This window comes from Rhodnius prolixus, unplaced genomic scaffold (genome assembly GCF_049639745.1).
Source record: "Rhodnius prolixus isolate KJV_2025 unplaced genomic scaffold, Rpr scaffold_14, whole genome shotgun sequence".
Taxonomy (NCBI): domain Eukaryota; kingdom Metazoa; phylum Arthropoda; class Insecta; order Hemiptera; family Reduviidae; genus Rhodnius; species Rhodnius prolixus.
In genome coordinates, this window is record NW_027411594.1 from 3364939 (window position 1) to 3392657 (window position 27719).

Below are 27719 nucleotides of genomic sequence, written 5' to 3' on the forward strand. Positions count from 1 at the left end.
TTTTTTATATAATATTTTTTATATATATTTATTTTTTTAAAATATATAATAGTGCAAAAAAATAATGCCCAATTTATTTTAAATTTTATACATATACATTTTTATTTTATTTCAAGGAAAGAAAGGGTGTAGTATTCAAATAGGTTTTTTTTTTCCGTTTAATTTGTTATTTTGTTTTTCTTATTTAAGTTTTCCCTTCAATTTATCTTCTACTTTTTTAAACTCAATTTATTGATCTTCATTATTAATTTATTTTTAAATAAATTAAATACACTGGAAGTATATTTTAAGTTTTTTTAATAGCTTGCCTTAATGTCTAGAAAAACTAGTATAGCTCTGTAATAACTTTTGGAAAACTAAAAATAAACAAACTATAGTGCGATTAAGTTAAGATGTTGGTTAAAGCTGCTGGCAAAAGAATTTTGAGGCCTCAGAAATATAATCAAATTGACATGACCGTAATAGTTGGCATAATTTAGTAGAGAAAGTTAAGAAAAATTTAAATTGACACGGGTTTATGGGTTGCATTTTAAAATCTCAGTATAATGAATTGATATGTTAGAAAGGTATTGTAAATGACCCAAAATATGAACAATTTCTTATCTGAAAATCGTATTGAAAAATCTATTTAAGGGAAATTGTAACTTCCACATAAGCAATCTCTGAATCTCAGCGATTTAATAGTCACTGTACGTACTCTTTACGTTCTTAGTTGGCTTAAACTAAGCAAGCAGTTAAAAAAGCTAATTTGGTATGGGCAAGTGCAAAGGTTGAGCTCGAGAACTGTTACAAGTAGGTTTCCTAGGACATAGGAAGAATGACTGCTCCCATCCCAAACTGTAGTAGAGTTTGGAAGCGGTCATTTTGTGACTGCAGGTTAAAAGAGAAATGGAACGATGATTTTTGATCGAATAATCAGAGGAAAACCAGAAAAAAACTAACTTTTGAGAAATTCTGGTGTTTTACTCACATTTAGTAATCTCAGTACCAGCAGAGGTAATCGACTGCGAAGCACTACAAACAAAAATACTTATTAACTGGGAACTTCCTACCTGTAAAAGGAGCTGTTGGATTAGACTGTTTCAGTGGCATTAAACGTTTAAGACTGAAAGCACCACAATCCTTGCTGTGCGAACAAGGATAACATTGATAAACAATCTTTAAAACAAAGTACGTACTTCATTTTTTTAATTAATTTACATTTTGAACTTTTTTATTTAGAAATATTAACGACACCTGGCATGAGGTTATTATGTTGCATTGAAAATACGGCTTTTTAGTGTATCTTTCTTCTCGTACCTTGTGTTTTAATTAACTTGAAGGGAAGTTTTCAAGTTTAATAAAAAGAATAATGTGCTATAAGTTTCAAAGCTACGAAACAATCCAACACCTCCTTTTTGATGGTTTCCATGAGTTGGCCTGTAACAGTTTTTCGTTTATCGAAGGTGGTGGAAAAGTACACAGCAACTACCACCACCACAATCTTTACAGTAACATTTACAACAATATTTCCTCAAAAATAAATCTTTTTGTTGAAACAATCTTTTTGTTGCTGTCGCTTCATAATTTTGATGATTTAGAAACAAGACTTAAAATTCTACTTCAACCTTCTTGTTATATAAATGCATATTTTCAATAAACATTATTGATATCAAAAGTTATCAAACTATAACCCATCTTAACTGAAACCACTCATCATTTACAACAAAATAAAAAAAAATGCAAGAAAATATTTATTGGTTTGAATTAAACATCTTTTTTTTTTAATTTTTTTAAAAAGACTTGGAGAGATAAAAGGAAACAATCAAAAAGCATTCAGGGAGGAATTACTGTTTTTACCTCATGGGATGGCAAAAAAAAATTGTAACATTAAAAAAATATAGTCACACAAACTAAGAGGAACTTAAATAAAAAGCATACAAATATTTTTGAGAGTATAATTGTGCATATTTGTGACTATAAAAGCAAAAAAATTTTTTAAAAAATGTCAAAATAATTAAATACCACTTTATTAAAATAGAAACAAATTAATTTTAATTACTTTTATTAAAGTAATTAATTTTTCTCCAAATCTAAAAAACAAAAGTTCATTATAAGAATCTAGATCTAATATTTCTACATTTTATGTAATTTGTTTTATTTATACTGAATTATATAAGATTAGAAATATTTACAGTTTTTTAATGTTTTGTTTTTTAAGAAGTTTCATAATTTACTCACTAGCTATGTGCTAACTATACAAATATCAAAGCTTTTTTTCTGTTTATATATATATATATATATATATGTTTTTATGATATAATTTTTTAAGTATTTTTTTCTTAATTTCTTTTTGAAAAAACGAAAACATATACATCATATGTTAAACACTTTCTTTTTAAATTATGTCTCTCTTAAGTTTTTATATTTTAGCTTTCTAAAATAAATATATATATATTTATATATTATATAACTAGTGTAGAAAAACAAAAAGAAAACAAAAAAAAACAATCCAAATAAAACCTTAGAGGAATCTTAATATTGTTTATCCTTTATTATTACAATACACTTCAGTAAGTATTCTCATTATTATTAAATATATAATACAAAATAACAAGGCTTTTTTATTCTTTTAATCCCCCTGCTTTTGCTATGATTAACTAAAGAATAATGGAAATTAAAATAACTAGTCCATAAAACGGACTATTTAAAAAATATGTGTAGATATTTTAATTGTTATCAATACTTGCACCTCAATCTTGCACTCTTCTCTTTTCCTAATCTAGGTACTGCTCAATTTTTTGAAATCTTTATCTCAAAACAAATTCTCGAAAGTGACTTGCCTATCTACTGTGCTAGAGTCCATAATCGGGCGATTATATTTCTTTGGTTTTCTCAGCACACACACATATATATGCATGTTGTATATATGTTACTTTTTAGTTTTAACTAATTTGTTGTGACTCATAAGTTACTTAAATTTTACTGTATTTTCCAACGCATATTGAATATCTGAAGCATTTCATTCATCTCGTGTTTTGTACTGAAGATTAAAAATTGACAATTATTAGAATGAAAAACAAAAATATTGAGAAAAAAAATTATTTTAAAATTAGCAAATTTTCAAAATATAAAGTTATTAAAAAAAGTCTCAGGCCCGTAACATTTTCAAATTATTTGTTTTACTTATCTGTTAAGATTATTCTTCGTTAGAAAAGCGTCCAGTTTCTAAAACTTTAACCCATCTCTAAATCAACTAAATACCACCCAAACATCATAACAGCAGCAACCTTCCGCAACCCCATCCGAACAAGTCCTTCACACACGTAGCATAGATTTTTCAATAAATTAGATTTCTCACCAATTAATTTTTTTAAAGTAAAGTAGTAAGGTATTTAGGTGTTAGTAAGTTATGTTCAACCACTATTAATTTAGAGAAATAAGAATTTTCATTCAACGTTTACACCCTCAGGTATCAGACCTACTATTTCTCAAAACGGTAAGGGCTTATTTCAGATCACAAATGCTAAAAGGCTGCCTATATTACCCCAAAAAACACGGTAACGTCTATCCCAAAGATGTGCCAAATCAATGAATATTAATAAGGTTAGCTCCAATGATATTTGCCAAATGTTTAAAGACCTCAGAACATCAAGATTATTATTAAAAAACTTATTCAGGATACATTGTAAAAATATAAATTAAAAATAGTATAATCATTAGGTAAACCTTAGCAAAGCTCTTAATCACGAAAATCCTTAAAAAAATTTAATAACATTTTTTTAATAGTAATAATAATTTAAATAAAATAAATGGGTACATGCTTTATTAAAAGACCTAAACAAGCGTTAAAAGCCAGAAATATGATAGATTACGTAAAATTTAAAAATTCACATCTAAAACTGCAGAAAAATTCCAATTTAGTATCAGTAGTATACAATGGTCTAGGAGCTCACAGCCAAATCTACGTCTGAGAAGAGTGGAGATGGTGGGGTAAACCTCGGCCAATCAGAACGCACTAGAGAAGAGTGGTCATGGTAGGGTAAACTTCAGCCAATCAGAATACATTATCACTGATCCACACCATTTTACCCCACTTAGTGTTAGCCAATACGAATAGTATACCTCGTGGTACAAAATAAAGGCAGCCGCAGTGCTTTCTCATAGGTTCTTACTTTCTTAAACTCAACTCTTCAACTCTTAACTGTTTTTTTTTTTTTTTTTTTTTTGAAAAGTTTTAATAATATTAGAGGATAAAGGCCACAACATTAATACCTATCTGTTGGAAGTCCAGAAAGTAAAGTATATAATATCAAGAATAAACAAGAAGGAAACTGGTTTCGCTTTTCTTTAAAAATAAAAAAAAAAAAAATAAAAAAATGATTTAAGGCGCGTCATTATCAGAGGTTATTGACGCCCGGAGCTTAATTCAGGGTACTGTTTTCTCGTTACAGACAACACTGTCCATCACCGGACAGTGAGCTGTAAAACTTCTAAGGAAGATAAAATCTAAGGGCCAGAAGCTGCATTCAAACCCGGGATCTTTGCATGGGAATCCAATACGCTAACCGCATAGCAAATTCCTACTCTTGGTTTCGTGATTGAACATGATTTGACATTCTTAAGTCCAAACAAGTTGTATTTTTTTAAAAAAAAAATCGTTTTTTTAATAACTTTTATTATAAAACCATTGAACTTAAATTCAATTATCATATTCTTCAGTAAGCTCAAAGTAAACAATACATTAACTTCATTGTTTTCAGGCTTGTTGTATTGTAAACAAGAGAGAACAGTGTTAAGGAGTAAGAATGAGGACAGTACATGAAAAATAAAAAAAGCTTCAAAACGAGAAAAAGAGAAATATAAAGTCTACATAAGTGTTTAGGAACTCACTAAGATTTGTTTAACATAAACATCGCATTGATATAAACATTTCTGATAAGCCGACCTCTGAAATCAATCTACTAACAACAATAAAGTAAATATTATAATAAAATGTTAGCAGTTCCTAGACTAGTTGTAAAAAGATTGTTTTGAGAAATCGTATTTAGTTTCAGTTATGATAAAACAACTCTTTATGCCAAAGTTTCAAACTGTATTTAGCTCGCCATAAAAAATAAAAAAAAAGCTACAAAACCAAAAGAGAAAGCAGAAAGATAAAAGAAAGTTCATAATGCAACAAGTATTACTATGTGCACTAACTTTACAGAAGGGTGTAATACAAGAAATTAGATAGGATCGTAATGTATGATTAAAAGTTGGCAGTTGAATTTGCATGAAGAAAAAATGAAGAGAGAAATGGATTAAAATAATTATTTCAATTGATTACCTTGGTGATAAGCGGTCACGGTCGGCCGGCTCTGGCTGCCTCTTCTAAAGCCCTCACCTTCAGTTCCCTCTCACGCTGCTGTCTGTGGACATCAACCAAACTAACTACAGCTCTACCAACATTCTCTACCCACACTACTTTCCCCCCATGTAACCAGCCACTGCTCGACCTCAGTAAGGAGGCAGCCTGGAAACCAATCACAAACAATAAAATACGTAATAAGCTTCTCCTTTTTTTTATATTCACCAGTAAACATTAATTTCATAACGATTCCAATTTATTTACTTCCGTTTTCTGAAATTAACTTCATTCCTTAATCCATTTATGTTTACAAGTGACAAGACTATTAAACCTCTTGCTCTTTCTAAATCTACTCATTTAATTTTTTTTTTTTTTAACTGAATGTAGTACAGATCATTAGGAGCTTGTAATCAATTTTTCATCCTTTACGAACATTTGTAACTTGAAAGATCTTGAAGAAATCTCACTGTCTGATTTCTAAAGGGAATAGGCACGCTTATGCGGTAATGTAATTTTGAAAGTAAATGGAAGTCGTCTGGTAGTCAATTCAGATGAGTGTTGGGCTGTCTTGTTATTATGTTTCTGGCGAATCAAACGGTATTCAGTGCAATGTGCAACTTCTTTTACAATATTTCCATTTGTAACAAGTAGAATAAGAAGTGGTTTAGCGATGAGACATGATCTACCTCACAGAAACAATGCGCACTAATTAATTGAGATATCATTATTGCCGAAACACTCCTGTGAAAAGTGAAAACGAGATGTCTTGCGAAATGCGAGATTCAAGAAGACATTTTGAACGACTCTAAGTGTGTGAGAACAGTATAACCTTACACCTTTTGTTAGTGAAAATTTGGAAACCATAGTTCCCCGGCTTTATTAGAGGCACCAATTAAAGCTGTTTTATTTTAATGCACAAGAATATAACAATTTTTATGTTCTATATTATTTTAAAAAAAGTGGTTCCCTATTTCATATTTCCCTTTTTAATTTAACTAGAAAGTAAAAAAAATGAATGGTGGAATGGCCAGAATGGTGGAGAAAAATAATCAAATAAACAAAATGTAAAAGGAAAAGTAAACCCAAATAGCTACGTAGCAAAAATAATTGAATGTCTTATAGTTTACCTCAGAAACTCTTCATGTTGTACTACAATAGGATGTGGAAACCTCTCCCTTTCCATTAACATCTGCCTTTGAAGATGTTCATGGGCTGAAGCCTAAAAAAAACCATAAACAAGTATGAATATAAAAGAAAAGTCATACCATACAATTGTACAGATTCAAGTATGCACTAGTTTGCCAAAAATATCTGCAATTTTAGGAGGTATTAAGTAAAGGCAACTCTGATCCTGAAAATAGATGCAAAACAAACTTCATATCCATAAAACCCGTTTTTGGATCACATAGTGAGATTACTGAAAAATTGCAAACTGTTGTATTGTTTTTAAAGTTGTCAATCTTTAAGAACATTTTTAGAATTTAGAAAGATTAAGTTGATTTTTATCAACTCATATAATCATCGTTATTGTTATACAAGTGCAACGTTACACTAAAATAAAACTAACATTTACAGTGCGTAGAACCAGCCTTATGGCAAAATACAAATTAAGACAAGCCTATCTAATCGCATTTTCCTAGAAACGTTATGATATAACGCTCCAAGAAGAACAAAAGCTTGCAATTTAAGATTTTAATGCTGAAACAACATCTAGAACCGTAGATTTTCTATTTTCTTTTATAATAAAAGGTCCTTTCTGTTTACACTTTGATTAAATGAAAATAAAATACAACCTGGTGGGCCAGCTGATCTGCGTAAGGTCTGGAAAGCAAATCAGAGGGATGACCAAGACAGAGGGAAGCCTCCCGAGGTGGAAGCAGGTTCGGGCGTGGGAAACCACTTGCACTCCCTGCAAATTATAAGGACACTTTAGCAATTTCAAAACAAAAAAGAAAATTAAAAAAGAAAACAATAATCTAATGAAAATTTAAATACCTGGAATAGAGAATGGTGACTGTGGTTCTTGGGGTGGAGGTTGAGGAGGTCCTGGAGGTGGCTGAGCAGTGGTTACTCCTGTACTGGTAGGTGGCCCAGCACCACCACCTTGTCCACCACCCGCCTGTTGTCCAGTCGACACGATTAGCGGTTGACTTCCGGCCAGGCTAGAATGTTGTCCAGGATGTAAATGCAAATGGGTGTGCGCATGGGTATGAGCGTGGGTATGCGCGTGATATTCTGGCGAAACTCCCGCCATCTGCAACCTCACCATAGGATCTGTGGCCAGAGCTAGACGTTCAGCAGCTTCCACACTGGGCGCACTGCCTCCACCGCCTGCTTGGCCACCTACAGGTCCTCCACTACTAGCTGCACCACCGGATGCACTAGAAGCAGCACCTCCTCCCGGTATTCCTATATAAGCATTAAGGATACATGATACACTAAAACACTAATGAAATAAAAATTATGCCAAGACCCACACAATGGGAGAACTTACCTAGTCTCTCAAGGCGCTCCCTGTCAAGCTGAGAAAGAGGAGGTGGTTGACCAGGAGCTCCAGGAGACGGATAAAGCCCTAATTGATGCATAGGACCCACGCCGCCTAAATGATATCTGAAAAAGTTATAAAATATGTTACAAAAAAATAATAACCTAAAACAACTTTAAATGCAAGAAAAGACGTTACATTTTTATATCTAGTATCGTACAGCTCACCTATCGTAATAAAAGAGGAGTTTTTCTATTACCTTTCTGAAGTTTTTACTATATACAGCAGAAACAAGGAACGTTTTATGGATAGGCTGAATAGAGGCCTAAGGCCGAGAGGTAGATTTCTTTAGGAAGTGGCTTAAAAAAACCAACTAGCAACTAGCTGGCCTTTAAGATACTAAATTGATTCTGCCGGGAAAAAGAAGGGGCTGAGCACAGCAAGAATGGAAAGAAGCATAGGAGAATGTAAAAAAGGTTAAGGGTAGAGGTCATGCATTCGTACCCAGATTGAAATACACCTTTCTATTTCCGGTCTGGAGAGGTAGTTACAAAAAGGCCAGCATGCGACTTACAAATCCACCCACAATAGCCTCTGCAGGCGCTAATAACCTCGCAGTTGATGCGCCGGACAAAAAAAAAAAAAATAGCCTCTGCAAGTCAAAGGATGATATACCTCCTAGTCTAACATACGTATAAGTATTTATTTACCTTCTGTGTATATCAAGCCAATGTGAATGGGAATCCATTCTTAAGCCGGATGTTGCACTTTTCATTAATTCTTCTTTTAATCGATCATTTAGTTCTCTTTCTCTCAGTTCACGCAATTCTCTCTCCCGTTTCTCTCGTTCAAAATGCTCCAATTCCAATCTACTTTAATCAATACATTTATTTTTACTTTTTTGTCAAAATGTTACAAGGTTAAGAAAAAAAAAAATCTAGCGTGAAAAACATTTATACAACTTGTCTTATTGATATTTGTAATCTCTAATTTTCATAAAAGTATAAAATTACAGAAGATTCTAGCTGAATAAAATGGGGATTCTAGCTGGAGAATTTCGTGTAAACTGCTATAGTTGGCTGGAGGCAAAAATATTGCTGAAAAATTATTTTAATTAACATTTTCATATCTTCAGTCACCTATTGCAGTTTGTGTTGCAAAACGGAGAAACATCCAATTTATTCATCTGCCAAAAAGTTGAGTTTTTCGTTTTCAGAGCTGGTGATCTCACGGATAAGAATTAACCCGCTATTTTATTTTATTTTTTGAATCAGGGAGCATCAAAATTTGCCTATGATAACTTTCTTTAAGATTTGATTTCATTACACTACTTCCTCTGACAAGTGTAAGAGAAAATAACAAGAGATGCTGAAGAGGGCTCAAGAAAATACATTCTCTGCTTAACAAATAAATCGATTCTAATTTTCACTTACCGTTCTCTAGGGCCTGGAGGATACATAGAATTTAGCTGATAATTTAACATAGGATCAATGCACTGAGAAGGTGGCAAGCCGGCAGATCTATGAACAGCAACAGGTGAGAAACTTCCATGAGGTCGAGCATAATCACTATGGCAATAAATATGTAAACAAAAAAAAGGAATTAGTTGTTATTTAATGGTCAGAACAATACAAATCAACATTAAGTGAACTAGTTATTAACCTTAATTGTCTTAGTGCAGGAGTGTCAGGATATCCGGTCCTTGGATTAAACCTATCATAAGGAGATGGCATGGATTCTAATGAACCACGAGATGGAGGTTTCGATGTTTCAGGTTTATCAGGTGTAACAATTTTTCTCTGGAAATATATATTGCTACCATGATTCATTTCGCTCAATTTTATACAAATTTAGAAATAAATCTCAGTAATTAGAAGATTCCTTACCGCCTGTACTTTTTCTCTCTCTTCTCGTTCCCTTTCCGCTTGTTTCCTTAACCTTTCCTCCCTTTTTCTAGCCAATTTTGATTCAGGTACTGGTTTAAATGTTAAATCCGTACGACAACATGAATTATAGTCTCCTCTGTTCCAATGGCGCAAAAATCTAACAGCATAAAATTTTATATGTATTACATTTCATAAACTATCCTTAATACTACCATTACAATTAGTAAAATAAGAAAGATTGCTTACATAGCACTCTGACTACGATGACATTCTGTATCTTCTATCTTTGGTTCGGGACTAGGACCCCTTGGAATATGATGAGTCGGAGATGGTACTTCTTCTTCTTCAGCACCGCCTCCAGCTTCATCCGACGATAAAGTTATTGGTTCAGATTTTAACATATCATTACCCCCCAAGTATCCGTGCATAGCTAAAACAGTTTATAATTACGTCTTTAAAAAAATAATTTGTTTTAATATATATACAAAGTCTAGTTCACTAAGCAGAAATCATGAATTTGCTCTACATTTCGAAGATTTCTCATTGTTTACCCAAAGCATTTAAGTTTATATTTAAAAAATTGCTTAAATATAGCACAAAAACTTAGAGAACGCAAGGTAGTTGGAGCATACCTAGCAATCTTTTAGTTGGGATTAACTTTTTTTTTAGTCGAATAGCAGGAATAATTTTTTTTACGCAAATACAAAAGGGATTGCAGTAAAATTGTCTGACTTCCATATCTTCATACTTTCTTATAAGCACGGCAAATATTCTCAGTTACTCCTAAACAGCAAGATTGTGTATGTTTTTGTGTTAGGAACTGCGATTACTACGATTTTAATTTAATTTCTTAACTTAATCTCAAATAAAGTTTCACTATTGGGTGATTACATTAACAATCCAAATAATAAGTGAACTGAATCAATTTACATCTTATTTACTAGTTTAACTGTTGCATCGTAAATATTATTAATGAAATGGCGTACAAAAAACTTATTCTCAAGAATAATATCCGGTTTATTAGGTGAATATTTCTTTCACTCATTACTTTGCGGACATAGTATAGGCGATGTCGATTGTTGTCTAGGTGGTATCAAGTTTCCCTAACACTAGACATGCATTATACTTTTGGTGAGAAATAGCCACTCTCAATTCCAAAGGCCCTGTAGACAAACTATTTTAATTTAAGGCACTTTCGTAACAGCATGAACGTTTGGTGACAGTCTGATTAAATTGTCCGTGGCAAAATGCACAAGAAGCTTACGATTGATTTTCTAACCTTCAGAAAAATTCGGTTAATTCAATTGATCAGTCATTGGGAATGAATATTTGTTTGAAACTTACGATGACTAGCAGGCACAGCCGACTGCATCGCCGCAGCCTGTGCATGAGCCCTCAATGCATCAAGAGAATTATGTGGCGCGAGAGCAAGTGGATGATGATGGTGTGGATGTAAACCTCCTGGAGCGAATAATGGCGTACCAGGTGGAGGACCACTCTTACTAACTTGATTACTGCTGTTTCCACTACTTCCTCGTACTCCTGCAAATTAGAAATAATAAATTTCTTCAATGTTTTTCTAGATCTAGACCAATTCTTACTTCTCGTACCATTAATTTAGGGTACATTACAACTTAAAATCTAGTTGTCATTACCAGCGGGAATCATGAGCGCAGATGGTGAAAGTCTTTCGCCACTAGCATTCTGATGGTGATGGTGATGACTGTGCTGATGATGATGAGAATGATGACCTTGACCGTGATTTGTTGACAGTGTGGATGAGGTAGTCTGGGACAGTGTGGCTGATAGATGTAGTTGACTGCCAGATACCTAAACAACACTTATAAATTAATAAACCGAAGTTTATAGCAGAGCTTCTTATTCCATGAACATGAAATTTTTCTTTCTTGACATAATATGTTGGGCTAAAATACTTAAATGCACTATGAGCACAAATTAAGTGCAAAAAAAAATAACCTTTAATGGAAGTTAATTTTATTTTGAGAAAATTTTCATCAAACCCGAAATTTTAGTTAAATGAACATTAAACCTTCATGATTTAAGTCAAATTACACATTTTTCCACAAACCAAAACTTTTCTTTGAACTACGGTATTATCACAATTCTCCCACTTGAAAGCTCTTTGAACCTACTAAGTACCTCATTTTTTGCTATCAGCACAACTTTTTTTTCTTTTTTTTTGTTTCCTTGAACATATTCACTCAAATTGGTACCCCTGTACGAGAAATTGAGACAATTTGTTTTTCTTTTTTTTTGTTTCCTTGAACATATTCACTCAAATTGGTACCCCTGTACGAGAAATTGAGACAATTTGTTTTTCTTTTTTTTTGTTTCCTTGAACATATTCACTCAAATTGGTACCCCTGTACGAGAAATTGAGACAATTTGTTTTTCTTTTTTTTTGTTTCCTTGAACATATTCACTCAAATTGGTACCCCTGTACGAGAAATTGAGACAATTTGTTTTTCTTTTTTTTTGTTTCCTTGAACATATTCACTCAAATTGGTACCCCTGTACGAGAAATTGAGACAATTTGTTTTTCTTTTTTTTTAAATAAATGTACCATTGAAGTTTCAAATGCACTAAAAAATCAAGTCAGACAAACTTATGTAAGGCAGAGAAGTACGACTTAATAAGATAAAACTGACGTCTCTGCCGGAAAATGAAACTAAATGTGGAATACATATCTACTGTCAGACATTTATTTGGTCATTTGGTGGGACTAACATACATACTGTCAAACAAACTTACATAATGACGTGACACAAGAGTATCACAAGTTACAAAAAATTATAATAATATATTTGTAACGACAGAATACTATCCAAAGCCGAAAGTATTCCCAGAAGGATTTAATTATTTGATATCGCAAAAAGTTAATTTGCAACAAAATGAGCAAAAATTAACTAACTATGAGATGACATTATAAATAAACTCAATTTTGTGAATTACTTGAGGATTCTGTTGCAAAGATGGACTTCCAGTACGTTTGCTGGAGTTGATTTTGTGTTGGACACTGGAAGAGCTGCTGGAAGTAGTGGAATGAGATATTGTCATGCCCTGTGGTTGATTTGATTTTTCAGCGTGATGTAATAAAGTTGATGAAGTTGTATGATGATGAGTTTGAGTAATTTCCTGGGTTGTATGGTGATTTAATGCTTCATCACGTGTCTCTACTTCACGTATTGATCTAGAAGTTACAGAATGTGAAGTAAGCATAGTTGAAGACTCCAATGGTTTGCCTTCCCTTGTAGGTGGAGGTATAGGCTGTGGGATAGGATATGGTCCATAGGGAAATGGGTATGAATAATAGGGATGAGGAGGATGGTAAGGACTGTGATGTACTGCTGCAGCCGCGTGGGCCGCTGCAGCTGCTAAAAGGGAATGATGCATAAGAGGATGGTGGGGAGGATGATGCATGGCGGGTACAAAAGCATGTGGATGAGCTAGATGAGGAGATACTCGACTGAGAGGAGAAGGTTGTTGCGATGGATGTAATACAGGTCCTGGAAGAGACACAGGAGGTGGTGGATGTGTAGGTGATGGTGCTATAAGGTTGGATACACTAGAAACTGGAGGAGCAGGTGGTGGTGGGAATGGTGAGTTCTGGGATCTGGATATTGGCGATGAGGCAGTACTTTCTGTAACTCTTGTAAGAGGAGATTTTTCCGGAGTTATTGGGCGGTGGGTAGTAAAATCTGGTTCCTTCTTTATATTATCAATTGCTGGACCCAAAAACGGCGAATGAGGAGGATTAGATTCGGATCGCAAAGGCTCTGACGATTGACTGATTGAACTGCTGGACGTAGTAGGCAGTAATGGCTGAGAAATAGATGTGCCAGTGTATCCAGGTACTTTGACTTCTTTTAATGACTGCAATGGATCAGTAGGTGGTGGAAGCTGATCAGGAGCAATGACCTCCTGTTTAATTTTTAAATTTTGAGGTTCATTTTGCATTGAATATGGTGAAGCAGGATTTACTTTGTCTAGACGACTATGAGGATGAAAATGAGGATGGTAAAATGGCGCAAACGGATTGTGTTGACTAGGAACTGAAGGGATATTAAGTGGAGTTGCTTTTTCATGGTCTATTGGAGGATAAGCAGGCACTAAAATAGACTGAGATAAAGGTGGAGGTGTCGGTTTCCTTTCTGGAGGTTCCGCTGGGCTGGAAGAACTTTGGGGATACACCGTCAGTTGTATGGGAGACATTGAACGAGTAGCAGGGTCTGTGTTTTGTACAGGAGACCTAGGCATTTCACTTTCATTTGTAGATAACCTTTCATTAGATAAACTGTCCTCACTGATTCCTGGTTCCAATTTAATGGCAGGAGGAGGATTAATTTGATTTGAATTGCCAGGAAAGGTGGCGGATGAGATATTTGGTGCAACAAACAGATCGCCACTCTGAGTCTGGGAGGATGAGGATGTAGAACAGGGAGTAGTTGGCTGGACCGGAGGAGGTGGTTGGGGTGGCGGTTCTTCCTTTGTTGGTGCAAAATTATCAACCGAAGATGGTATAACTGGCATCACAACACTTTCTTGATTTTCAAACAGACCTTCTTTCTTCACAGTCAACTTTCCTGGAGATGGTATTTCTTCAAAGGGTTTAGCAATAGGCCCATTTAACTCTTTCTGAGTAATAGACATGGCGAAAAAGTCTTCAGTCTTTGTTTTAAATTCTGGAGGGGAAGAAGATTTCTTTTCCTCTTCCGACAAAGGATTAATCGTAGGTGGAGGATTCACTTCAACTTTAGGAGTTGTGAATTTTTCCTCTTCTTTAATAGGAGTAACTTCTTCTTTTTTGACGGTAACCCCCTGGTTTGGAATATCGTCGAGTAATCTATCAATGATACTATCATCTGACTTAAATTCATGAGGGGAAAAAGAGAGTATTGAGCCGTCGTCCGTCAGAGATCCTCCGTCAGGCTTCGTATCTTCTTCAATAGCAGGAGGCGTAGGTGTTGAACCTTCTCTAGTTGGAGCTGGTACCTCTTGTGTTTCCTCACTTCCAGGCTCTCCTTCATCTGCCACAGAACCACTATCTGTCGTCAAGCTTTCACAAGGACTATCCGCACGTTCTCGTTTTCTTTTAAATAAAGAAACTTCTTCTTCTGCTTCTGATTCGATATTTCTTTTGCGATTCTTAACCGGCGTTTCTCCTTTACCCTGGAACAGTTTAAATGAAAAATTACGTCAAATTCAAAATAATTTATATACACGTTAATCTTAACAGAAGTAACAGATCAAAATAAATAAAATAACAAAATTAGTAATCTTTGTTAAGAGCATCCAAGATAGGAGCAACGACCTAGATAAAATCATCGTTTTGTTTTTCAGTTTCATGGGAAACTCATGTCAAAATTAAGAAATTCTTTTCAATTTTCGCAAAATACGTTGCAAATTATGCTAAAAGAATTTGCAAAATATAATTTAATGCAGATACGCATCTACTATTCAATATATCTCTATATGGAAATTGAATCGTTATCCAAAGCCTTATTTTGGATAATTATTCTCGCCAAATTTTCCTCGAATAGATTTTTTCTTTTAGTCATTGTTATAAAAGTATATTTGTCAAGTGATTCGATTTTAATATTTTTTTAAACTATTTAATTGGAATTCTTGGTGCAAAAAGCTTATGGCTGCAGTGCCGTGGGAACTGGACCTGCCCTGTGACTTTGGAGGCTTTTAGGATGTTCTTTTTTGGTTTTTCAACAGACGATCTGAAATTCGAACCAAATTATTCTGCATTCAAGTAAATAATTCTAGCCAGGTTTTCCGAAAATGTAAAAATAAGAGTAACATGAGATCCCTGATTTTGGAGAATTTAAAATGAAGTTTGTGAAGATTTATGATCAGATGATATTTAGTCGCCAGACAATTTATTTGTTTTGTTTTTGTCTAATATTTTGATAGTTTTAGAAATGAGAGAATATCCTTAAGATGTTACAACGCTCGAATGAACTTTAAGCCATAATTAAATTTTCAACTTTTCCATAGGTACTTACTTTTTTGTTTTTTGTTTTATCTGGTGGAGAATTTGTTCCGGAAGCACCAGGAGATTTCGCCCCTTTCTTTTCCAAATCTTCTGGAGTATTAGTACCACTGCTCCTTTTCGTTCTTGGACCAGTATTATTTTTAGTAGGCTACAAAAATATATATAAAAAAATCGTTTGGGTCTTTGCAGCTATTTACAACAAAATAAATAATTGTAATCTTTACCGTTTCCTTAGCTTTATTCCTAGTCCTCATACGCCCCGGGCTACCATCTGGGCTGTCAGTCTGAACAGGTCGAAAGAGGTACGGAGTTTCTCGGCAGCCTCCAGATTCATTGCCATTTGTAGTGGTGGAGTTACCACTGCTACTATTATGGTTACCATTGTTGCTATTACTGCTACTGTTAGTACTATTGCTACTGTTGTTGTTATTAGTGTTGTTATTGTTATTATTATTTGGTAATACAGGCAGTTCACCAAACTTTTTGAAATGTGCTCGACATTCTGCACATAACAACGCCTTTTCTTTCGGGCCGGAATGCAAAAATTCCCGAGAACCTGAAAATAAGTACAATTACTAAGTAAAATATTAAAATAATAATTTCATTTGATTTTATCTTTTGATGTTTTGACTCTGCCTCAGGATTATTTTAAAAATTATGCAATCACTTAAGTTTTCTAGTTTTATTAAGTTCATTAAGTTCATAAATTCATTATATTTTTACAATCTTTAACCCTCACAAACTCTCGTAACTTCTAAAAGAGTATTAGATAAATAACTCTTTAAAAATTAAGATCTTGTTTTACACCCATAATTCCTATGTTTATTTACAAGACAAAGAGGTGAGTTGCAAAACTTATTCGTATCATAAGATCAGGTTTTTCAGAAAAACGTAACCTTACGCTTAAAGCCAACTACATCGAAAACTAATAATACTCTTTTTTATTATTATTATTTTTTTAAAGGCTGCCCTTTGAGAAGTACAAAGGAGTAATTAATACTGAAATTCAGAAATAACAGAGTAATTTTAGATTTAAGTTTAAAACAAGTGAGTTTTGTCAGAAGCTTTTAAAGAAAAAGTTTTTTGAAACAGTCATATAATTGTAAGTAACATATCAATCGTAAGTGAAAGCAGAATACAATTTTATTATTTAATAAATCTCAAAACTGAAATCAAAGATTATTTTAAAAACAAAAAAATTAAAAACATACTTGTAGTAAAACAATGTTGACATCTAAAAGAAGACGAATGGTCCCTAGAATCTGAATCATCTTCAGAATTGTCATCCTCACTGCCTGAACTACCTTCACCTGGAATATTCGGCAAAAATAAAATAAAATTACAAAAAAATCAATTTGTTCTTACAATAAAAATGAACTAGTAATTAAAAGCAAAACAAAAACAATTAAATTAAAAAAAAAAAAATCCAATTTGTAATTTGGACACACCTTTATCGTTGGGATTCGGAGAAGGTCTTGAGCCACCAACAGCTGAAAGTATGAATAAAAAAACAAATAAAATAAAATGAATGAATGGCGTTGTTGTAGTTGTTGTGTACGATCTTTTTTCTTTAAAAGAGTATATTAAGACAAGAAATGGTTAAGGGTAATAAATGTAGGAACAGGTTTTACGGTTGGAACGCTTTAAACGAAATATTTTCTCTTCTGATCTCAGATTAGATGTGTGAAGTAAGAGTGAAAAGCTAGATAAAACATACCGTCAGCCTAATTAGCAAATATTAAAACTCAAAACTATTCAGTATTCTTTTTAAATTCTTAAAGGACATTCCTTTTAACTTTTTCATCAGAGAAATCGTACAGATTTCTGAAATGCGATTTTACTGAAAATTCGTTTTGAAGATCCCTGAAAACAAAACAAAAAAAATTTTTACAAATTTGAAATTATGCTGGTACAATTCGTCTCAAGTCCTGGCAACTGCAAATTGGGGAGTTTAGATTAGATTAGATTAAATTAGGGTGGCCTCAAGGCCTGCGCCACCGCGACCCCTATGGATCTAATTGGGGAGTTTACTACAAATGCCCAAAATGGTATCATGTAAATGATAAATGTCTGAGGAAACACTTCTTAGAAAAGATGTTTTAAGATCACTTACTAGTATAGTAAAATAGAACCCTATAATAGCTAAGAAAATCCAAACAGGAATGAGCCAATAAAAATTAAAAGAAAGAGAGAATTTTAATATATTAAAATTCTGGGAGAAAAACAAACGAATTTAGGGGCGACATTAGCAAGCTTATTTTTTCTGTTCAAATCGCCAAAAAGACCTAGACCTCTTCTCTTTCACGTGCCCAATAACTCTTGTTCAAATATGTACAACGTAGGCATGCGCGTAAGTGTATCTCCACCCAGGGGCCTCTGTCCTCTGCGTCAAGATACTTAGATGAGCGCTGACCAGCTCTAATCATGCAACTAGAACAGCAACTGAGCACTAGAACCGATTAAAGCAAGCATTCTTTGCTTCTGTCATACACCGCTTATGTCATATTATATTAATAAGTTGTTATAGCAGCAAATATAAATACGCTGAGTCCGGTAGTGCGAAATTCTCTAAGAGTTCTTCCATTTTTTTCGAAAACTGCTTTATTCTTAATATAATACTTATCTTGGCACGCCAAAAACTACAATTTTTTTTTTTAATTTTTCTGCAGAAAAATTTATTTTAAAGCTGTTTTGAAGTATTGTAACAATACAAACTTTATGGAACTTCTAAATTACCACTGAAAATTAGTTGTTTGGAGCGGCGAATTCAATGCAACGACTTTCCGCTTCAAAAGTAGTCTCAAGCTTTTCATAGCATATCAATTCACACTTGCGCAAGCTACCAGATGAAAAAAAAAGAATGGGCAATGAAGTTTACTAATTAGGCCAACATTTCTGTTGAAAATGAACAATCTAAACGAAATATAACCCGTGTATTATTTATTTCAAAATACTCAAAGGGTATACAAATTACAGATTATTTAACACATTATTGGCATTATTAAAATGTTATATTTTAAATGGCACTATCATTGCAGCATAGTAACAACTTCAGCAAATTTTCATTGCCAAATTTACTCTAAATGAAAAATATTCAAGGTTTTTTGGCGTCTTTCAAGGTTTGTAAGATCAAATATTTGAAGCAAAACAAGTTAACAACTCAAGCGTAACAGTTAAATATAAGAACTTGTCTTTATTTTTTTTTTAGCTCCAAGTTAATTCTTACGGTGATAAGTAAAAAGAAATCATCACATGAATGTCCGTTATGATTCATACATTAGAACTAAATGAATTAATTAATTAAAGAAACTTCAGCAAAGCATTAACAAAAAAAAAAAAAAATGCAACAGAAAAAAATGTTTTATTTGGAGTTAATACTTTCAAACTATTAATTGTGCAAAAAAAGTAAAAATATTGTTCAACATACAAGAAACAGGCGAGTTTGGTGTGTTATTCTGGTTTCCAGCATGTTCTTCACGTGGAGTTCCCGATCTGGGTGAATTTCGCGTATTCCGGATGCGCCTCAGTGATCCTTGTCGCCTTCTCCTATGAGGACGATTGTTATTTGCACCGGGAGTCTTTTTCCATAGATAATAGAACTCCACCAATTCCGGCTTTGATAATAAAAAAGAAAAAAAAAATATTTATATGCAAATTAAATTATTAAAGATAACAAAAAAATTCAGTGCGATACAATTAATTGTTCGATAACACTTACCGTGTCTTTATGAGGCAGCAAATCTTTTCTAATCCGAAAGAAATTTTTTCCAAATTGCCTTAATCCTTTAACAAAGCGTTTCTAAACAAAACAAAACCAAAAAAAAATCTTATTCCAATTTATATAACAGTTCCAAGATAAGAATATTTTCAACAAAACCTCGAATTTTTGCAATAACAATGAAAACTGCAGAATTCCCTAAAATGGTATTTTAAAGTAAAATTTCTTCCTAGGAAGCCAAGAAAAATGTCTACAAGAAAATTTCTAGCAAACTTTCTAGCGTTCAACTCGATTGGTTTTCGAAATAATTGCAGAAAACTAAAGAGAAAAAGAAAAACATTCAGGGTATACACTCGCAGAATTGCCTTTTCTTATTTTTCACAATCGTTAAACTGGTTTAAGAGTCACATATATGTATTACACACTAAAACGGCACTGTATAAACCAGTAATCCCTCCTACGAAAGTATCCTAAATAAGAATTTTCTGGAAAAATGTTACAAATAAATTTAATATATATTCCAAGTTCAAAGAAAACTGTTGAAGATGGTTTTGATAAAATCTTGACAAATTTCTCACTGCTAAGTTATGGTTAGATCCCGAGGGGTTTCTCAAACGAAATGTTAAGTTTCTTTTATTTTTATTACCATTATTTTTGTTTTTAAATGTTCAAACACACATACATTACGCACTATTATCTAAAACCTACTTTTTGGATTCAGAGGACCTTAAAACGAGAATTTTCCGTGGAAATCAAAATGAAGAAATGGACTTATTCGCCAATTTTCACTTAACGAGAAAGTAAATACAGTAATTCATTAAAAATGAAACTAAAAATTCCGTTATAATTATGATCTTTTGATTTTATGGATTTTTTTTTACTTACAGTTTCTTCTTCACACCATTTTTTATCCACACCTTTTGGAACCGGACATTTAACGAGTGCCTGAAGTGCCTTCCCTGGGTCATATCCAGAATCGTGAAGCTAAAAAGAATACAAAACGTTATAGCAAGATAAGATTCAACAAGGAAGCATTTAGAGAATTGTGTAACTTTTGTATGCATAGAAGGAAAGTTTAGTTTAAGGAGGAAAACATGTAAAATTTCAGAAAGAAATTAATATAATTTGATTATACTTTTTATTACCATAAAACCTCATTGTTCCAATTATCTGTTATATTTCTTAAATTTTGAAAATCCCTAACAGTTTGTGACAGAAACTTTGTAGCTTTCAAAAACTGTATTTTGCTAATTCTTTATATGAGCTAGAATAACCGAATTCTGAGTGGGTGTACGAACTGTACACTTTACCTGTCTAAATATAAATATTTTCCGTGTCTGCGGATCTAACCAGATGTTCTACATTTTTATTTAACTTAAGGCACAAATTTATCCATCACATCTTTGCTACTTTTCTTCAATTCTCACAGGAATCGAACTTCAGAGTCTAATTCAACATGATCTTATTAAGAAAGAAAAATTAGAAAGTTCTGTGAAATTCTGCACTGCTGGAATATCCAAATCGACTCCAGCTAAAAGAGTGCAACAGTGAATTAAAACATTTCAGTATTTCCAGTGATCACATCAATAATAATAGTGAACTAGATGGAAGGAGCACAGATCTACAAAAAGCATTTGAATTCTTCACACGATCAGTATCTTAAGGGAGGTCGTCGCCTTGTACGACATTTGCTTCAGAGACGAGTCTTTCTTTGATTAACTCGCTTCACTTGAAATGGGAATTATGCTAAACAAACACGTCGCAGACTAGTTAAAGAAAACGGAGAGAGAAGAAGTTAAGAACTAGATGGAGGTGATCACCAAAAGCAGTAATCTACTGGATGGACCCAGCATGTGGAGAGTCCACTGCAATGGATAGTGTTATCGAAACAAAAATGTGTTTTCTGGAGGGGGCGGTAACAGATAATGGAAGTTGCAAATAGCCTCAAAGGATAATTGCTGTCAATTAAAAATAAAGGAAACAGGGACTAAGTAAATAGCATACCACATCTAATGCATTGATGGTAGTATCATCTCTTGTCGCTGCAATACAACCATCATCCGCAGAACCACCATCGCACATTCCAGCAAATGCAGCCATTGATCTAGCCGCACGCAAATACATCAACAGATCGCCATCCAAAGCCATTGCTGGCATCCATCTCAATTCTTCTCTAGTTCTGGTCAATTCTGGATCTGGTGGTAGTTCAGTCAAAACACCAGGTCTGTATTCAGGCAATCGGGCCTAAAAAAAAAAGTAAATTTGCTATGAGTAACTTTACACTTCATTAATTATTCAGAATACAATTTAACTACACTAGCACAAAAAATATTTATAATCATTCCAGAAATAAGCTAAAAGAAAATACTACTTTTTCGATCAATGATTTATTGCTCTTTTTTCAATGTGCTCATGACGCCAAAGTTTCTCTAAGATTTACTTTCGAATGAACAATTATGAATAATCCGAAAAATAATCGAGCATTATTCAATTAATATGGTAATAATTAATTTGTGCGTTTCATAATGAATTTATCATTTGAGTTAACTGAGAAATATAAGCAATTGGCAAGGATTTGGAATTTCATCAAAGCTTCATTCCTCAAACTCAGTAAGCTGGTCTTATTTTAAAAATTCTGTACTTCTTTCACATTTTTTACTTTTTTGTAGGTAGAACTTTATATGTAATAATATTAGCCTCAATAATGGAAAACGCCCGCTTTATAAAATTGTGCATGCACCGGAAATATTGTTCACATGCCTCGTTGCCCAGATCATACAGCAGGGATAACGTCAGTTGCTACATAAAGGCTTCTTTACCAAATGCATTTTTTTTTTTAATTTCAGAACGATGAGCATACAAAATTAACTTGGAAAGGAACGTTTTCAAAAATGAGAGTTCATCAAAAATTTAGTTTGTTGAATACAGAAATGGCCATTACCATATGGTTTGGCCCACAGTGTTGGACAGTATCTTTGACACTACTTTCCTTTACAAGCACGTTATTCCAGTTTTTGTTCGGTTTTTTATTTTTATCTTATCGGAGGTTTCATTATAGGTTTAAATAGTATCTATTTACAAAACTTTGATCACACACTACATATTCTGACTTTATGATAATATACAGCGTGTCCCATTTAAACGGGCCACTTTTGAAACAACTCTTAAACAAAGGGAGATATAAAAAAAAAAACAAAGTTTGTTGAAGTATTTTCTCTCTAGTTTGAGAGTGTTTTTTGATTTTATTGTCGTTTTACCCCTCAAATCGGGGGAAGATGATTTCCTTTAGACCCCCACTTTTTACTACTGTATTTAAAATATGAAGAAAAATGCTGTTAATTTCATTTCAATATTTCAAATCGTTGCCGAGATATTCAATCATAGAGATTAAATTTTCGTCGTTTTTTTTCCTATAAACTAAAATTAAAAGCGGATTTTCTTATTAATTTCTAATAAATCAAAACTTAAAGCCATAGGGGACTTAACAATCTGGTAAAACATATTCATTTTGAAATAGGAAATATTTTTGTTACAGATTTTTGTAAATAAACTGGATTTTTTTTTAAATGATGTTTTACCTGATTTTTAAGTCCCTTATGGCTTTAAGTTTTGATTAAGAATATATTCTTACCTGATGAGAAGGACCAACTCTTATCTCTCCTTGCGTGGAAACCATTTTTTCTTAAATAAAATAACCTGAAATCATAGGTACAAAAAACAAAAAATATTACAAAATTAATAAAGTGAAGACGTTTACAATTATTATTCAAGATTCAGAAAACTTTTGTGCACAAAACAATACTTCAATTTAAATACTATATTTATTTGCATAATATCTGCATCCGCGTAAATCACTGAAATAATATTAGTACTAGTAAGATTAAAGATTAAAAGGTAGAAGTAAAACAGATGCACTGAAGTCAATTAGTCATTAATTAGATTTAAGCATATAAGTAACTATAAGCTCAAAACAAAAAAGTAAATAGCTAACAATGGTTTTTCTAATCACCTCCATCAATGTACATTAAGGCCTGCATCTGTAAAATTTTAATTGGAAAATTTGAACAATGGCACAGGGCAAAAACGTAGTATGTGAGTAATTAAAGTTACATATTTTTTAGTACACCTTTTATATGAATGTTGTAATTTATTACAAAACGTTGATGACATTTAATTTTGAGACCAAATGAAAATAACAAATTAAAGAGGTTTTCATACAACATTCGCGTTTTTAGATGGGAGAACTTGCAAAAATGAAACCAGAGAGGTTTTAACTAATCTAATATTGTAAAAACCAATAAAGCAAGTAAATTTTTCTAGGTTTTCAAAAATTAAGGTTACCTACTAGTGGATTTGCTACTAAAAACTGAACATGATTTTAGTAAATTATTTAACTTTCATGCTGGAGTAAATAAATTTGAAGAGTGCAATTTTTGCAATACATGGTTTTGGTAGAACATACTGCGAGCATATTTCTTCAGTAGTTACATGCTTAGATATTGCACAAATAAGAGGATTAACCTGACAAGTTCCTTTCGTTATATTACAGTTCATTATATTATCATTCATTGGTTATGACCATGGTGATTGTCTAGTTTATTTGTAAATATGTTAAATTTGTAATATTCAAGTTATTATAATTCAATAAAGACTATTACTACTACATTAGTTATGTTTTCATATATCTTTTTATGGTTGCAGTCTTATTATTATTATACCACTAACTATGCTTTAGTAGGAATAAATTCACATTTTCTAAATTTAATCTGGGCCCTTACTGCTCTCCCCAAATTACCGAAAAAAGACAGAATTTCATGTCTGTTCACGAGCCAACAAAGATTTACTGAACCTCATTTCACGAAATATCCAAATCATTTGAATTTTAGACCAGAACATCTATGAAAGAAGATATTTCATCCAATGTTTTTAAATGACATGATTCAAATTTACAATTATGAAACATAGTCCTTTACATAACATTAACAATTTTTAATTAAATTTTCAAAAATTATAAAAAAATGCTGAAGCAGTGGTCTTCCATTATAAATGTCACCGCGTTCGTTCTTTTAACATTTTCGAAAAATAATGAGTCACTATCCAACAATTATCCCTAGTGTTTATACAATATTCTTGATGGAGATCCTTTCACACTATTCACCCACTGTTTGAGCAACATTGGACAGAGAGGGTGGGTCATAACTATGAGTGTATAATCATAATCACCCTTACGGAGCCTATATAAATTAATTTAAGTTTCTTCTTAGAATGTGGTTAGTAAACTGAAAATATGAATGTATGACGGCAAGTCAGTTAGGACAAGAAGTTTGCAAACCCCAAGAATTAGTACAATCAACAATTGCAGACATATGGCAACTGAAAATGTGGTCAGGTTCGCAATGATGGATAATAAACTCTTATTTTGTTGTAGCGCGCATGTTAATTGTATCCCTAACGTAAGGGTATTGTTTAAGGCTTAAGGTATCGTGTAATTGTTGTTACGCTGGTATACGAAGACTTCACCCTTCAGGATTTAAACTTGTTAAAGAAGTTCATAAAATCTTTACCATATATAAGTCTTTAACAAATGTGATTTATAGGGCAACTCAGATTTTTTTTTTTTAATTCTATCTTGCAACTGAAAATACTCAAAAGAAGACTAAAGTGTATCATAAAAGTCTCAAAGTTGGCTGCGTCGGGTTCACTTTTCTTCAATGTCTTCTTTTTGGAATCCCAATGTTGGCATAAGCTATTTAAACACTTCCAATCGTGTTCTTTAAATTATACTATCATAATCCTTAGCCTGTATTTCTTGTTTCTCCTGCCTGCCACTTCGCCATCAGCTTACATTTATTTTTCTTTCTAGGCTTCCCGTTTAAATATCTTAAAGAACCTTCAATTTTATTTTCAGTAGTGTGTCTCTCAAATCATTTATATCCATCCTGGATAAACGTTCCTTAATAAGTACTTGGTCCATACACTACCATTACGCCTAGCACACTATCATTACCATTTCTATTACCATCTTCTTTTTGTATCCTATATCCAATCCTTCATATTGGGGCAGCTACTTCGACCGAGTTCTTTTTTCCTTCCTACTTCTTTCAAAAATACACAAAATCCTTCTAGATTTCCTTGTCACTTCCTTTTTTCATTGCCGCTGACAGTCCACTTGGATAAAGGATACTTAAGTCAGTACATTCCATGTTCTGAGTACTATAATAAGCTTTAATTCTTTTGTAGTTGATCTATTTAAGTAGTAGATGGTTAGGCTCATGACGCCCAACATTCCAACCTGAAGAGCTAGGGAAAGTTATTTAGGTGTCTTTATCCTACATGGTTTGTCTCTACCGACTGTCTAGTTCCATCCATCAAGTAAAAATATGACAAATCTAATTCATTAAGTGATATAAATTTGGGTTAGAGATTGTGACTAATCACTAATCGAAAACCTAATTCGGAAGCATATATTTGTATCCTGAAGTACGATGACTTTAGTTCACTAAATCGACTAATATAGAAAATGCACATCAATAAAATTTATATTATAAGAACAACGGCATTTTGTCAAATTCTCATTTCTAAGAATTACCTTAAAACAAAACAAATTAAGACCATAGTTGTAAGGCTAAGCAATTAATTACTGATTACTATTTATACTTCAATGAGATGAAAATGAATATTTTCAAACTTAATCGTGTTGAACAAAACTATTCGTTAATCTTACCACAGGACTATTTCAACATGATAAAAATTTTCCAGTGGTATGTAATGATTCACATTTATAGCAAATTGGTAACAAATAAGAAATGGTAAAAAAAATACTGATTATTAAAAATGGATTATGTCGTTTTCTTTTTCATCCCTCAAAGAACTGATATTTTCTTGGTACGTATAAAGAAATTTACGGAACGTTTGCTGTAAAAATGATACAAATATAAAATACAAAATCAAACCACTTCTAAGATAAGTGGCGTGCACAATGTGCAGGTTAGCAAAAGTAAATCAATGAACGAAATCTAAACTACTTCAAAAATAACAGTTTTTTTTCTAAGATCAATAATAATATAATTAAAATGCAAACTATCTTTCAAACCCTTATTCCTCTAATTATGAATAAATTCAAATAATGCAAACCAAAAATGTGAAAAAAGTCTGAAAAGCTTTAAAGTAACCTTCTAAATTAAAAATTATTAATTAACTAATTCACGAACTTAATTATTCAAGCAATAATTGAACTAATTACTTTCTTATAATTAATCAATAATAAAAGTTCTTGACTGCATCATTTTGTATTGTAGTAAATCAGAAAATAAATAAGAGGGTACTCACTAAATTTCGTACAATAAAACAGAGAAATTCGAAAAAAAATATATAAATATTGTTGGTTAGTTCCGTGGTGTTAACCAAATCTGAGATTGTGGGTTTATTTAAGCGTTAAAGGTACACTAAGAAGTGAATAAAAAACTACACAGAAATTCATAATTGTTTTAAAAAAATAAGTCACATACCTTAAAAATTTCAGCGTCTTGGAAACATTTACTCAGTCAATTGCCATTATTATGAAAACATAAATACCGCAATTGATACTAATCGAGTCACTAAATTTCTTAAAACTATGAAGTTCATTATTTCCTATAATTTACGCACTAATCAGAAATTTTAAAAAATCGAAAAATATCAATATCAATTATCTGCATTCGTACTCAAGAAATCCCAACTCCATTACGACAAACGCGTTGAAGCAGTCATTGTTTTTGATTGTATATTTTTCTTGTAGTTCAGTGGTTCTCCGCTGGTAAGAGCAGGATCTGCAAACGCATTTTCACGGCTTAAAAGAAGAAAATATAACTGTAAATAAAAGATGTAGTTTTGTATTAATATCTTATTACTTTTACATCAATGGAATCAAAAATTTATTTTTAAAAGAAGTACAGTACAGACTACACTGAAAGATTATGAATTATGGTTCATTACTTAACCTCTTCTTACTAGGTCATTAACAAATTAAATGAAAATATTATCTTTCAAAATTTTTTCTTTTTAAATGTTTGGAACTTTGTTGAATCATCTTCATATGAAATCCTCAATTTTGTCACTACTTTTTCCCGAAAAACAGGTGCTCAACTAATTTGTACCAAGTTCTGTTCATTCTTAAATTCTTATGTCATATTTCAATTAATGACTTAAAATTAATCATGCAGTTTCAAAATTAAAATAACCTAAAGACTTACAGATATATTTAAAAGGTAAAAAAATATTGCATTATTCCCCTCCACGTT

General features: G+C 32.5%; 1 protein-coding gene and 1 long non-coding RNA gene across 10 annotated transcripts; one reads left to right on the forward strand and one right to left on the reverse strand.

Moving 5' to 3' along the window:
* Positions 1 to 72: 72 nt before the first annotated feature.
* Positions 73 to 27644, reverse strand: Gug (arginine-glutamic acid dipeptide repeats grunge). 7 transcript variants are annotated; one of them, XR_012456983.1, is made up of 25 exons: positions 27330 to 27644; positions 26949 to 27248; positions 23072 to 23136; positions 21445 to 21684; positions 20326 to 20424; positions 19441 to 19521; positions 19150 to 19336; positions 17171 to 17212; positions 16934 to 17032; positions 15947 to 16278; positions 15733 to 15870; positions 12674 to 14890; positions 11356 to 11530; positions 11045 to 11242; positions 9947 to 10130; positions 9701 to 9857; positions 9477 to 9613; positions 9248 to 9334; positions 8525 to 8683; positions 7824 to 7939; positions 7325 to 7738; positions 7123 to 7238; positions 6457 to 6548; positions 5309 to 5494; positions 73 to 3022 (listed from the first exon to the last, which is right to left on the reverse strand). XR_012456983.1 is itself a non-coding variant. In XM_074123119.1 (25 exons), the coding sequence occupies exons 3-24, from the start codon at positions 23114 to 23116 to the stop codon at positions 5324 to 5326; spliced, it is 5382 nt and encodes a 1793-aa protein (XP_073979220.1). In that variant the 5' UTR covers positions 23117 to 23136; positions 26949 to 27248; positions 27330 to 27643; the 3' UTR covers positions 73 to 3022; positions 5309 to 5323. The 7 variants fall into 7 exon arrangements, 4 of the variants coding, with proteins under 4 accessions (XP_073979220.1, XP_073979218.1, XP_073979216.1 ...); XR_012456982.1 differs by having other exon boundaries at positions 9248 to 9382; positions 27330 to 27643; XR_012456981.1 differs by having other exon boundaries at positions 8525 to 8686; positions 9248 to 9382; positions 27330 to 27643.
* LOC141451671 (uncharacterized) lies at positions 2414 to 9642 on the forward strand. Of its 3 annotated transcripts, none has more exons than XR_012456989.1 (4): positions 2414 to 2552; positions 4743 to 4957; positions 9258 to 9350; positions 9491 to 9642. It is a non-coding gene; the product is annotated as an uncharacterized lncRNA (long non-coding RNA). The 3 variants fall into 3 exon arrangements; XR_012456988.1 differs by having other exon boundaries at positions 9496 to 9642; XR_012456987.1 differs by having other exon boundaries at positions 9258 to 9642.
* Positions 27645 to 27719: the final 75 nt, after the last annotated feature.

What these genes read in the sequence shown, in the direction of transcription:
- Gug (XM_074123115.1), bottom strand. Translation starts at nt 23,116, where the DNA reads ATGGTTTCCACGCAAGGAGAGATAAGAGTTGGTCCTTCTCATCAG. An exon ending in GAGTTGGTCCTTCTCATCAG is followed by an intron (nt 21,685 to 23,071) that starts GTAAGAATATAT and finishes TTTTTTTTTTAG; the next exon opens with GCCCGATTGCCTGAATACAG. An exon ending in AGAGAGAAAAAGTACAGGCG is followed by an intron (nt 9,614 to 9,700) that starts GTAAGGAATCTT and finishes ATATATTTCCAG; the next exon opens with AGAAAAATTGTTACACCTGA.